Source organism: Pleurodeles waltl, chromosome 4_2, assembly GCF_031143425.1.
Source record: "Pleurodeles waltl isolate 20211129_DDA chromosome 4_2, aPleWal1.hap1.20221129, whole genome shotgun sequence".
In the NCBI taxonomy this organism is placed as follows: Eukaryota; Metazoa; Chordata; class Amphibia; order Caudata; family Salamandridae; genus Pleurodeles; species Pleurodeles waltl.
Genome location: NC_090443.1, coordinates 802,798,416 through 802,810,901, shown reverse-complemented (window position 1 = coordinate 802,810,901; position 12,486 = coordinate 802,798,416). Strand labels below are relative to the sequence as shown.

General features: G+C 39.0%; 1 protein-coding gene across 3 annotated transcripts in view; it reads left to right on the top strand.

Moving 5' to 3' along the window:
• Window positions 1-12,486, top strand: part of LOC138293309 (methylcrotonoyl-CoA carboxylase beta chain, mitochondrial-like) — a 249,102-nt gene that overhangs the window by 196,746 nt on the left and 39,870 nt on the right. For 2 of the 3 annotated variants that reach the window (XM_069232456.1, XM_069232454.1), the window contains 2 exons: window positions 3,109-3,257; window positions 8,450-8,531. In XM_069232456.1, the coding sequence (XP_069088557.1) occupies window positions 3,109-3,257; window positions 8,450-8,531 (231 nt within the window). The remainder of the gene's footprint in view (window positions 1-3,108; window positions 3,258-8,449; window positions 8,532-12,486) is intronic. The other variant, XM_069232455.1, reaches the window with a different exon arrangement.

Sequence of the window (12,486 nt, the reverse complement as noted above, 5' to 3'; positions counted from 1 at the left end):
ACATCAGCTTCCATTCCAAGGTCTATTCATAGGAACATCTTCCATCTGTGCAACTCCACGTAAGTTTGAAACAATTGTATTGTAATGGCAATCCATGTTCCACAATAGTGTACTCGCACAAATGATAAGATACATTCTCTCTATGTCTAAACAATGGGCATAATACCAACATCTAGGGCCATATGTACGAAAACATTTTCCCATAGACACAGAATGGGTAAAAATCTTTGATACATCTGTCCCCTAGTCTTTTCCTGAGAACACAATCTGAAATAAAGCTCATGAATCAGCATTTCATACACAGTCAGAAATTACAAAACTACAGGCCTCAATTAAACGAACACTAGTGAATTATAGCAATACATTTAACTAATACACTTTAATACTTTCAATTTTAAGATGCAAACTTAAAAATTCTTTATTAATGCTTCAACAGTATGCATGTTACATACATCGTAAGTGAAAAAAGAACAATGCAGTTCATTAAATATAACTGAGAGGTAAGAGGTACATTTCTTTCATTTTTGCATGCATTTTAATTAATTAATCATTAGAAATTCAATATCGCTTCAATATATTCTGTTAGTCTAAGGCCTTAACTACACTATGATATCAGTTTAATCATGTTAACTTGTGATTTAATTCAAATTCCATCTATGTCGAACTCTACAGTGTAAATTAATGCACATTTAAATTGTGTATACGTGCAGCTTCTACATTTAAATCACTAAAACTGCAATTAACATAAAGCATAAACTGTCACATTCTGATTACTTTGTGACATGAGGGACCACACTAAAATGTAGACTACATCACTATTAAAAGATCTAAGACAAGAAGGAGAGGAGCGAATATGGGGTGAAATTTTCTGCAATTGTAAAACAAAAAAGTCACTTGTAACGCTTAGTTGAAACTAGTAATTTATAAATGTATTCACAAGGTATATGCAACACCACAGCATAAAAAGAAATCCTAATGATACAGAGATCTGTCCCAGGTGTAATAGGGCAGTACGCATCTTGATGCATATGTGGTGGGAATGTCCAGGAATAATGAGTTTCTGGATAAAGGTGGTTGAAAACCTCAGTAAATTGTTGGGTATGGCATTGCAAACAACAGCACGTAAATGTCTACTTGGGCTTTTACCTACAACTAAACACACCAAAGTAATGTCTAAGATGGTTGAATTGGGTCTGGTTGTGGCCAACAAGTATATCACAGTGCGATGGATTACGATTCATTTGTCAGCTAACTCACAGAGAGAAAAATAACTATTCAAATGGGTTTCTGCTGAATGTGATGTGAGGCAAAAGTTGAAGTACATGGGTGCAAACCAGGGCAGAACTATGGAATGGGAATTGGTAAAGATAAAATTATTGCATAACCATACTGAGGAGGTAGATGACCAGTATCATTTGGATGTTCCCGGGGGAAATTAGTTGAAAATGTAATTAATGGATTATTGCTTTTAGATATGGCTGTACCACATACAAGATGTGCTATACACCTTATGTGACTTACAATGTTTTGATATAGCACCAGTTGTGTAGGTTCTTCTGGGAGTGCATTATGGTGGGGAATGAGCTGAATCTTACTGTTGATTGGGGAAAAAAGCAATAAAAAATGAATGTTTTACAATTTGCATCATGTCTTGTGTAGAAAATCTTCCTTCTGCCAGGACATAATTTTACACATAGGTGAAATAGTTGAGACACTAAGAATACACATTGTTGCCTCATTTGTGTTTGCCCCTTTATCAGAGAAACATTGGGCTAAATGTACAAAGCTTTTAATGTTCTCAAATGGCCGATTCTCAGAACCAGGCCATTTATAAATGCAAAAAGGGCATTTTCGTATGTATCACCCCAAATTGTGATTCTGTATTTGGAAGGGGCTTGTTTAGGGCGTCCCTTCCATATACCGACTTCCATTGATATGTATCAATGTTTTACGGCTGGAAAGTGGTCGCAAAACAATCGCTTTTTATCACCAAGTTGAAGTTGGTGGTAACCCATTTGCAAATGAGAATGGTTAATAAAATATTTGAAAGAGCAGGCAGTGGGTCCAAGGACCACTGTTTGCTCTTACAAAATTTAAAGAAAACATTTAATTTTTCCTTTGAAACTCACCTCTTTTTCCTTTAAGGAAACTTGGCTGCATTAAAAAAAAAAAAAAAAGATTGCTTTATTTCATAGCAATCAGAATCATGGTGGTCTGCGACTCCAGCGGGCCACCATCTCTGTGATTTTTGTGGTTCCCGATGGGTTGCAAACTGAGAGCTTTCTCATTATTTTTTTATGAGGTGGGTCTATTTGCGACCCACTAGGAATCACAAAAAGTGTAAAACACACTTTAGTGCATTAGTGTTTGTGATTACCAAATATCTAATGTCAGAAATTTACTAATTGGTAATCACAAAAACAAATGTTAGTACATCTGGTCTATTACCCATAATGGTTTCCCAGAAAGAAGTGAAAATATGTCTGCCATCCTCTAAGGGGTTTCTTTGGTTGGGCAAAATCATCAGAAACACCATTAAGTTTTGTTGTGTTTGGCTGAACCTCTGGACTTCACCTATGTCAGCAACGGAGGGTTGTGTCCTTCGAGGTTTTGTGTTAACATTTGGAACACAGTGGACACCATAATCACACATAAGCCTGCTTTGGTTTGTTGCTTCGAGACTGTAGCAGTGGTATACATGATCTAATATTGGTTCATTTGGAATGTTTTCATGTGTCTGTTAGAAACACACCAAAACATTGTGCATTTTTGTAAAACAAATTAAAAATCAGTGCAATTTATTATCGTGGATATGCACCCAGAGGTGCATGCTGTGTTTTTTACACTATTGGAGACTTCTAGTCGTGCTGCAAAAATGGAAAACATGTTTCACTTTTCAGTATAAGGCATAATAATAAACGTTTTAGAAATGTGTTTTTGGTAAAAATGTAATGGAATTTATTTGTCAGAATGCACACAAACCTGGAAGCAAACGAAGTTAATCTAATTCAGTAAAGCTTAAGACGTACAGCAAATGCCAACTGCTGGTAAGTTAACTCTACCAAATGCAAAAAAATGATTTAACAATGATTCCTTCACTTTCTTTAGTGTGGTAGATCCTTTGAGCCAAACTTTTTGTTCCTGTGGCCAAACGCAAGAACTGCCATTATGGATTCAAGAGTTGTAGATGTGAAGACGCAGAAAAGAGAAGATGACAGCTTTACAGATAACACTCAGCTGAAGCGTTTAAAGAAAATGTAAGATTTTCAGAATGTGGTGTCTGATATTTGAGAAACTTTCTCCGTAGGTTTGTACGCAACATTTCACAAAACCTGCTGTCGAAATGCATTCATCAGAAGCAATTTTCTACACAAATCAGTACTATTTATGAAATATCTGTGTTAAATAAATAAGTAACACACAGGAGAGGTATCAAATGACCGTAATGCTGCACTGTCCAGGATGTTATCGTACCAGGGAGGAACGACTAGGAATTTTATGCAGATTACAAAATGGCTCATTACTTATGAATCACAACATTTTGAATTGATAATTTTTGCTCATTATGGGTATTTGTAAAGCTCACTATCACCCACAAGGGTATCCTGGCACTGAGAAGGGGTATGTGCCTAGGCCTTGGCTAATTGAAAAACCAGGCCTTCTTGCAGGATTCAAGAAGAGAGGAGGAGCCTCTTATGTGGGAGGGTCATCATTGCTCACTTTAGGAGCGATGCAAGAGACTGCTTATACTCCTGATTTGGTTCTGTGTATGCATGGAATATTAGACAGTAGGAGTCCTGCATAGCGGAGGTGTCTGGATGATTGGTGGAAGGACAAGCGACTGTTCGGTAGGTGGGGCCTGAGTTGTGGAGTGCCTTGAATGTGTGTGTAAGACGTTTTGCACATGTTTGTGTATTGGAATCCAGTGTAGTTCTCTGAGGTGTGATGTAAAGTGAGTTGTGTGTGGGAGGTTGAGTATGAGTCAAGCTGTTGAGTTGTGGATGGTCTATAGTTTTCTAGTGAGTTGTTTGGTGATCCCAGCATAGAGGGTGTTTCCATAGTCCAACTTGCTGGTGACCAAGATGTGGTGAAATCTTTGATGATGGCAAAGGTTTCCTTGCTGCTGCTAGCACTGTCCTCAATGAGATCTGCAACTTTTGTGTGCTTGGTGCTTTGTATCTGCTGGTGGTAATGTCTTAGGGCTCATTTGAAGATGTCTTTATATGCGGTGTATTGACTTGTCCTCCATTTATGCTCCAGTTGCTTGCAGTAGTATTTTGACAGCCTGAGTTCCTCTGTGTACCAGCGTGCCTGTGATCGGGCTCTTGCTTGATTCAGATTGTGCTTGAGGGGAGCCAAGGTGTCCGCACATGCAGTTACCCAGCTGTTGAGGTTTTTGATGCATTTCAGCAATTTGCTGGTGTGCTTGAGCCGATGCTCATAGAGGGCAGAAGCACACTCCTCTTCTGAAATGCTTACCCAGCTTTGGTGGGCAGTTCCTGTTGTGGTAAGTCTCTGATGGTGCAGGATAGGTATACTGAAACTGATGAGGGCATGGTCTGTTCAGGTCATAGTTGCTGGCTTGACGACTGTGATATTGCTTATTGAGGGTAAAATTGGCCCAATAGTTGTCCAGCGGTGTGGGTGGTTTGGTAATGTACTGGGTGAGGCCAAGGTTTGCAAGGTTCTTTAGAAGAGCTGTAGAGTTTAGATTGACTACCTTTAGTTACAGTGATCTAAGTCAAGTTCACGCCATTGCATTTGTTTGTTGTATGCTGAAAACAAAATTCTGGCATAGCAAAGTCATTTGCTGCTGCAACATAATAGTGGTCCAATTTATTGAGCAGACACTTACTGCATTATTTGGAACCATTTCTGAAACTCGTTGGTTTGACCAATTGTATGTTTTGAAAGATATGCTTTCAACCCATAGTATGGTCTATATGTTCAAAGATTTCTCAAAGTGGTAGAACCCCACTCATATGAGGGGTTCACTGATTCTTTTACCTACGGGGTTGTAGCTGAACCTATGTCATAGTGATATGACACCAGTGTTAAGACGCAGGCAGTACAAGATCAAATGATGGACCTACTGTCACTTCCAATCAGCAATTCATGTGAAGGCCAGTGACTGCTGTGCAAAGGAGAAAGCCTAAAGTACTTATTAGCACATTCCAGGGTATGCCAAAAGCCACCCACTGCAGGGCAGGCTTATGCATATAACTCCCATACCAACCAAACTCCATCTTAATATTAGGCCAGGACCCAAAATGACCAAGGCAATCCTAAAACTCATTGTTCAAAGTGGATAATGTGCCAGTGGTGCTAAATGTTGACCTGCCATTGTAATGCTCCCATGTTTTTAATAGGATTATGAATAACAGGGTTTGTGTGACTGACTGAGTAGGGAGATTCATGTGGTCCAGTAAAATTGTGAAGTGCGTGGTGCTGGGGTCCCGCACGGAGGACCAGCTACAGTTGTCTGGTCATTTTCATTTGCTTTCATCGCTTTCTTAGACAAAGTTGTGTGAGCTTTGTGCGAAGCACACCATCTCACTTTCAAGAGCTAATGCTTGTAGCAGTGCTGACAGTTCCCAAAAGAGCACAGGACCCTACTGTTCACATATCAGCAGTGAGAGCTGCAACTCCACCCTAACCTATTTTCAAGGACAGCGTAGTTCGTCTGATCAGAAACCGCATTCCAAATCGGAAGTGTTTGCTGATTCGTAGTTATTTATAGATGCATATTCACTTCTGACAAGCCACTGAATTCTCAACCATACGTTTAATGTGGATTGTATATTTTCTGCCAGAAAAGGGAAAGTGCTATCTTGAGATGAAATCCCAACATGCAGCATACCTAGAGCCACAGCTTATTGACAAGGAGAGAGATGACCTGTATCTGTCAGGGCGCGTTCTGCGCCATGGATGTTTTTTGTGCTAGGAGGAAGATCAGGTAAATGCCTTTGACATCCAAGACATTGGTCTATTTACATGGGATTGCAAAATATCATGGTTTCACTCCAAGGAGGAAGGAGAATTACAGCTGAATTAGAAAAGAAACAGAGAAGCACTTGATAATCAAACTGCCAAGCTTACAGATGTGATTGAAAGGAAATCGATCACCTTGCAAATTTCCCTTTATTCCTAATGAAGAGAGAGTATTTTAGACAAAGACCTAGACTAAGACTACAGATTTCAATATGTTACCGGGTTATTGTTACATAAGTTCTTCATTGGAAGGCTAAGGATACATAATTGTGGTATCCCTGTTAGGAATTTCAATCAGTTTGCTCCAAAAACCTGGATTTATTTGACTTCTTCCCATAAAAGACAAATTGGCCCCCTTTGAATAATTTAAATGTTAATATTTTCGTATGCCTCAATCTCATTGGTGCGTTGCACTCTAAGGGATGGCCATCACTCCAATGCCTTAGCCCATAGTAAATATTTGAAAATGTTTGTGGTGGGAGATAAAATGGAATTGTTGCTTTTGCCATGCTTTCTCTTTGTTAACACGCAGCTTTACTTTTAAATAATATATTTAATAGTGGCTATTTGTATGTTATTAGGTATTTACAAATGTATGTGTGGATGTGAAAGATGAATGGTTCTTAAGGTTAGAAACAATTGTGCAGCACAATTGTTATGTAGTGACGGGGAAGTAGGTTGAGTATTATTCCATCATTTTTTTGCTCTGAAACTTAAATACCGACGTAAACGAAAGGGTTGAACTCTACAGCAAAGGGGAATGTCGGATGCTATTTTCTTTAAGAATGTAAATTATAAGGCTAGTGGCGATGGTGAGTCCCAACTTTATGTTCGCTGCTACCATACTCCTACAAGGCCGAACCGTCTGCTCCCCTCCCAAAATAAAAAAGCTTTTTGTGTGAAATCTTTGGCACAGTTTTAGTGGTTTGGCACAACCCGCAATGCACAACTCGAAAATCCATTTGGTATATGTATGCACCAATTATACAAACAACAACACGGTCAAGAAATAAGGAATTTAAAAGGGCTTATGAGATTGCATTAAAAAGACAAGCATTTTATATTTTAGTAAGACAAGTCTCACAAATGCGAATGAAATGTGAAGCAGGATTCACAACTGAAAAGAGATCAACTACTAGCCACAGAAAAGCACTGGGAAACATTATATAATGTTAATTTATGGGAAATGCAAAGGAGTAGAAAATTAAAAGTATTTCCGTGCATTTATCCTGGACCTAGATACACTGTATGGCTGCCCCACACATGAGGAGGGTTGGGTAAAACACAGTAGTGGGTTTCGCTGAAAGTTTTTACATTCAAACTCGGCAATATTTCTAGAAGTTGAAACACTTCACCGTCCAAGCATGGAGTTTGTTGAAATGACAGTAGGAACTTACTAGGCAGGCATCAGCTTATTCTACTACTCAGTTAAGAATTCCTCAGTACATATGGCAAGGGACTCTCCTTTTTTCTTTTATTTTACCATGATTCTTTCCTCATGTCAGTTGAGAACTGCATATTAAGGGGTACTCCAGCCTGGATTGGATCAAAAAGCCCTAGATATGTCAAATTAAGTTCCTAGGCTTCCTTCTACCAGTTATGCGGAAAAAACTGATGCAGTTCCTGAACGTATAGTTTGTGTCAACCAAACTATTCCAGAGTTCCATGCATGCAAATCCAAAATGGCGATACCCTGCCTCAGCTTTCTGGAGTGTTTTCCTGCCTCCCAACTCCAACTTAAGCCACTGGGCTCTTCTTGACTGCATTCCTCATGTTGTTTCTGATTCCACTGTGTCTTGAGTGACTTCTTCTATAAATTAGAAAGGTGCTGTTGAGACATATTCATTCACAGATGACCTTCCTAGCAGGGCTTAAGGTCCTCCCCTTTGCAATCCTTTGGTTTCCATGTAGAGTCATTAGAAATAATAGTTTGAAATCACAGGCTCGTTGAGATGAGGCAAAACGTGATATATTTAATGTTTGAAAACACTTGCAAAGATAATATAGGATATACATTTACTTTAACAGTTGGATTTTGAAACCAAGGCTAACTATATCGTTCAAATGTGGTTTTGACAGCTCTTTCCAGGGTCATGTAACCGATAAATGGTATAATTACATTTTACACAATAGGAAAGTGCCCTATGATAGTGACTGCTATAGAAAACTTGTAATTTTAAATCTCATTGTACTTTTCAGGAGTAGGTAGGCCTTCTGCCCACTGGGGAAATTTGCCTCACATCTCAAGTAGTACAAAAATGAAGTGACATTCGCTTTCACTGACTCCTTTAAATGGTCCTGTTTTATGTGGTAGATTTGTATAGGGTTGGACTACGTTATAACACTCAGGAAAGTAGAGCTTTGTGGTGATTTCATCCAGTATTCCTCTGCATGGTTTCAAATATATTTAATGTTTTCATACGTGTGGAAAATAAAGATAGGCATTTTGTTTTTCTAGGTTGGAAGAGGAAAGCACAGCCATCTACTCGTCTGCAAGACTCTGGGATGATGGAGTCATTCTACCTCAAGACACTAGGCGAGTACGTTTCATTTAAATTTACTATTTACCTCTGGTGAAGTTCTCTCATGGTGTTTCATATTTGATGCTCGTGTTTTTCTAAAGCCTGGATTCATAGATTTAGGACTGACATTAGCCAGGAGGAAAATAGAAATGCCCTACACCATGATTAGAGATGCCTGATGAAGGCAGCGGATATAAGTAAGTGAAGTTAACTACAATAGTTCAGTTTGGAAGCTATGCTAATGAAGAAACAATGAGGATTACTAGTTACAATTTAGAAACTTTGAGTCAAACCCTCTCTCACTCTGACCTTTGGTGTCTTCTCTTCAGTTAAGAATCATATTGAATGCCACAACTGCCTGCAGCACTGATTACCTGTCCACTGAGCTTGGGATCATCTATGTTTTGCGACTAGACTTTGGTGTTCCCTTACCTGAGTTCTAACAAATTGCTGAAATGTAGACCAATCCTTGTGAAGTTTCCAAAGGATTCAGCTTTTAGCATTCAGTTCCTTTTAGTAGGATAAGTGAAGGGCATTTGCAAATCCCCGATCTTCTTCAGTGAATTGGCACATTCTTAAACATCGAGCCCTTGCAGTGTAGAATATGTTCCTGTGGCGGTTGTCGTATGTGTGGGTAGAGGAGTGTGCATCAGCGTTTCGGTCTCCCATTGTATCAATTACCCAACACCATCTTCAGTACTAAATGCAGTTAGTAATGTTCAGTAAGGACCCCTAATTAGGTACTAAACGGAAAGAAACAAAAAAAACATTAAAAGCATACTCTAAAAGAGCATTTTTAAAGATGATGGTGCTTGCACTTCAACTGGCAGAGTACACATTTGGGTTGGCACACACTAAGAGTGGTGAGACACACACTCGATGCAATGTTCGATGTATTGAGAGTGGAGTAATTATATCTATCTCAGTTTATTTCCATGTTGAATTGTGTGCAACAAACATATGGGATAGATATGTTTTTTTCTCTTTTAGGAACCCCTTCAGACTCACTTGTATGTCTCACGTTTTCAATACAGACACATTGTTCGTCATATTACAACTGTTGTGCCTTAGTTGTATTTTATTGTATTCTCCTTCTCTTCAAAGATTGCTGTTATTAATTCTCCTAAGTTTCAGTCAATGCGTCCAGATGGACACACAAATACTCACCAATTCAAGTTAGTTTTCTTGCAAATAATTTCCTTGACAGCTATTTACCTCAGTTTAAATTATTACCCAGGCTCACCAGGGGTTATTGAGTTGCCCTCTTCCCTCGCTCTTTAAAGATTGGTGTTGGCATCACAAACCATACTATTATTGTTAGGAATCAGTACAGTGAATTCTGAATCGAACTTAAGTGCAAGTTTTCACGAACTCACCCAGCGAAGCGGGCATGCAGTTGTGTGTGCAACCCAGCTGCAAGCATGCACACAGATGTCAAGGTTTGCTGCATTGGTGGGGGCCACTGTATTCTGCCCCTCTCTATGCCTTTTTCTCATCTCTTACCTGACATTACAACTTTCTCTCACTTGGGTATTCAATCCAGTGCAGATGCCAGAGCCCTGCTCATCCTTCAGAAACAGAGGCAGGCACTGCCCAGGCAGCTTATTTGTTTCCAGCCTTAACAGTTGTCTCATTCTTACCTGAGGCCACAGACTTGACAATGGCAATCAGGTGGTAATGACATGCCGAAGTGGTGTAAAAGGTGGTACAAAGGTGAGAAAAATCCTTTAGCTCTTTAAGCAGCATCAGTGCTTTGCGGTCACCTGTTGTTCCTCTGCGACCACTGTATGCCTAAACGTATGCCAACTACATGGAAACAGGGGTATAGATATGCAAGGCAATGTACTGAGTCAAGCCTCCAGGCTTCCAAGAAGATATTCTATGTAAAAATGTTGTACAACAAGTCTTGCCTTACATGTAGGTCTGTGGAAAGTACAAACGTGTAGTGGTAACAAGAATAATGTTTACCACTTCCTTTTATACATTAACTTTTAACTGCAATCCAAACACTACTCCCTCCTTAATGCTCATCCTAACATTTTCTCCTCTTGTACCAAGTTAGGAAGTCAGGGGAGTAAAACATTCTCCTTTCCGTGGCACTCTTCTTTCACAACATCTTGCCCCTTCCAGTACTCTAACCCAAACTAACCATCTTTTCCTATAACGTTAACCCAACCTCTAAATTAACATACACCTATACTAATTAGTTATCACATACTCTTACTCCAATCCTGTTCCATACACTTTAGCTGACATCATCCATAACAGCACAACTTACCCTAGCTACTAAACATAAACTAAACATAACCCTAAACCTCTCCTCCTTAACCCATGCCTTTTCTTTGCTCTTTTGATTTTTTACTTGTATATTTTTGTACTCTAGATCAGGTATGCCAAAACATTCTTCACTTATATCACACATATCCTTTCTCAGTACGTCTGGGCAGGGATCTTCAGCCCATTTGTCTTACCAGAATGGCAGCTTGGGCACTTTGGAAGGTAAAACCTGTTCATGAAGTAATTGAAGCACCTGTCTGGAAAATTGTTCACAGCTACTGTGAAACACAAAACACCACATTTCTAGAACAAGAAGAATTCAAGGGCATAGGATGTATTTTAACAACATCCATTTAACATAAAAACATATCCCAACAACTGACATTATTATTCGCTCTAGTCTAGCTTGCTGGCTTTCTTACTCTCCTCTTCCCTAATATAATTCAAAATGAAGAAAACCAAATAACAAGTAACTCACCCTAACACATATCAAATTACTCTATGGTCGTAGATGCACCCACAACTATTTAGAGAGGGTAATTCAGACCTTCAGCCAATTCTCCCAGTCTTCAGGTTCACACAGGCACCACTTATTACTTGTATGCCCATTGACATTAAGTGACTGACACTGTCCCCTGGAGGAACTGAGTCTCATACCTAAAACACTTAAAATAAAGAGGTATCTACTTTGAGTGAACACATTTAAATGTCCTCTTTTATGTAGTAAATGGGTATCTCTTACTACTTCTGTTGCTCTCAAACTCCTTATTGATAGGATATTGATTGCATGGCGGTGGGATGGATACGGAGAACCTCATACAGTTCCAGAATGTCAACATAAACCTGCTGCAGAAATGTTCTGACTTGAAAATTGTGCTAAACAGTGTCAGTATTTGAGAGTATCCCAGGTAGATACCCCTTAAATAGCCTTAGGTGATTTCAGGGCCACCTTCTTTGAGAAAAATAAATCACTCACATCCCGTCTTTTTGAGAACTGCTCTGCATAGTTTTAACCATCGCAATCCATGAGAACAGAGCTGTGTTTAGTACTACATTATCCCATAGTATTTGTTTAGGTACTACAATTTGGATTGGAATTATTTGCATTGTAAGTCATATTATGCAGTCTTTCCATTTTAATTTCCCTTTCTATTTTTTTAAAATTTTTACATTATTTTACAATGGACAACATATTTAATGTTCTGGTGCACTGAAAGTGTAATGCCGAGAGGTGTTGGAATACATTTTGAACATGAATGTAGTAGAGAAATATAGGGGTCTAGTGGCTGCACATGACAGGTCAATTAGCATAGTTTGGTTTAAATATTTATTTGAGCGTTTTTTCAGTAGTCACTTTCTTTCTTAGAAACTGACTGATGGTCGACCAAAGAAAATAACTTCAGAGCACACCAAAGAAAGTAAGAGTTGTGGGGGGGTAGCACCAGTGTAACACAGCAGGTTAAGAAGATTGTTACTGAAACACAGGGAGTTCGAAAGGGCTTTGGCTACATGGGCCTGCTGGTCCTTTGTCTTCTTTCTTTTCAATGCATGTAGCACATCCTGTTCACTGATAAAGATAAGCAATTGAAATGTTACTGGTCTGCTTCTAAAAATCTGAATGATTTGCACAGCATCTGAATCCTCTCAACGACTGGTCCTACTTCAACTTGTTTTGTATTGTGAAAAGTTGGATCTG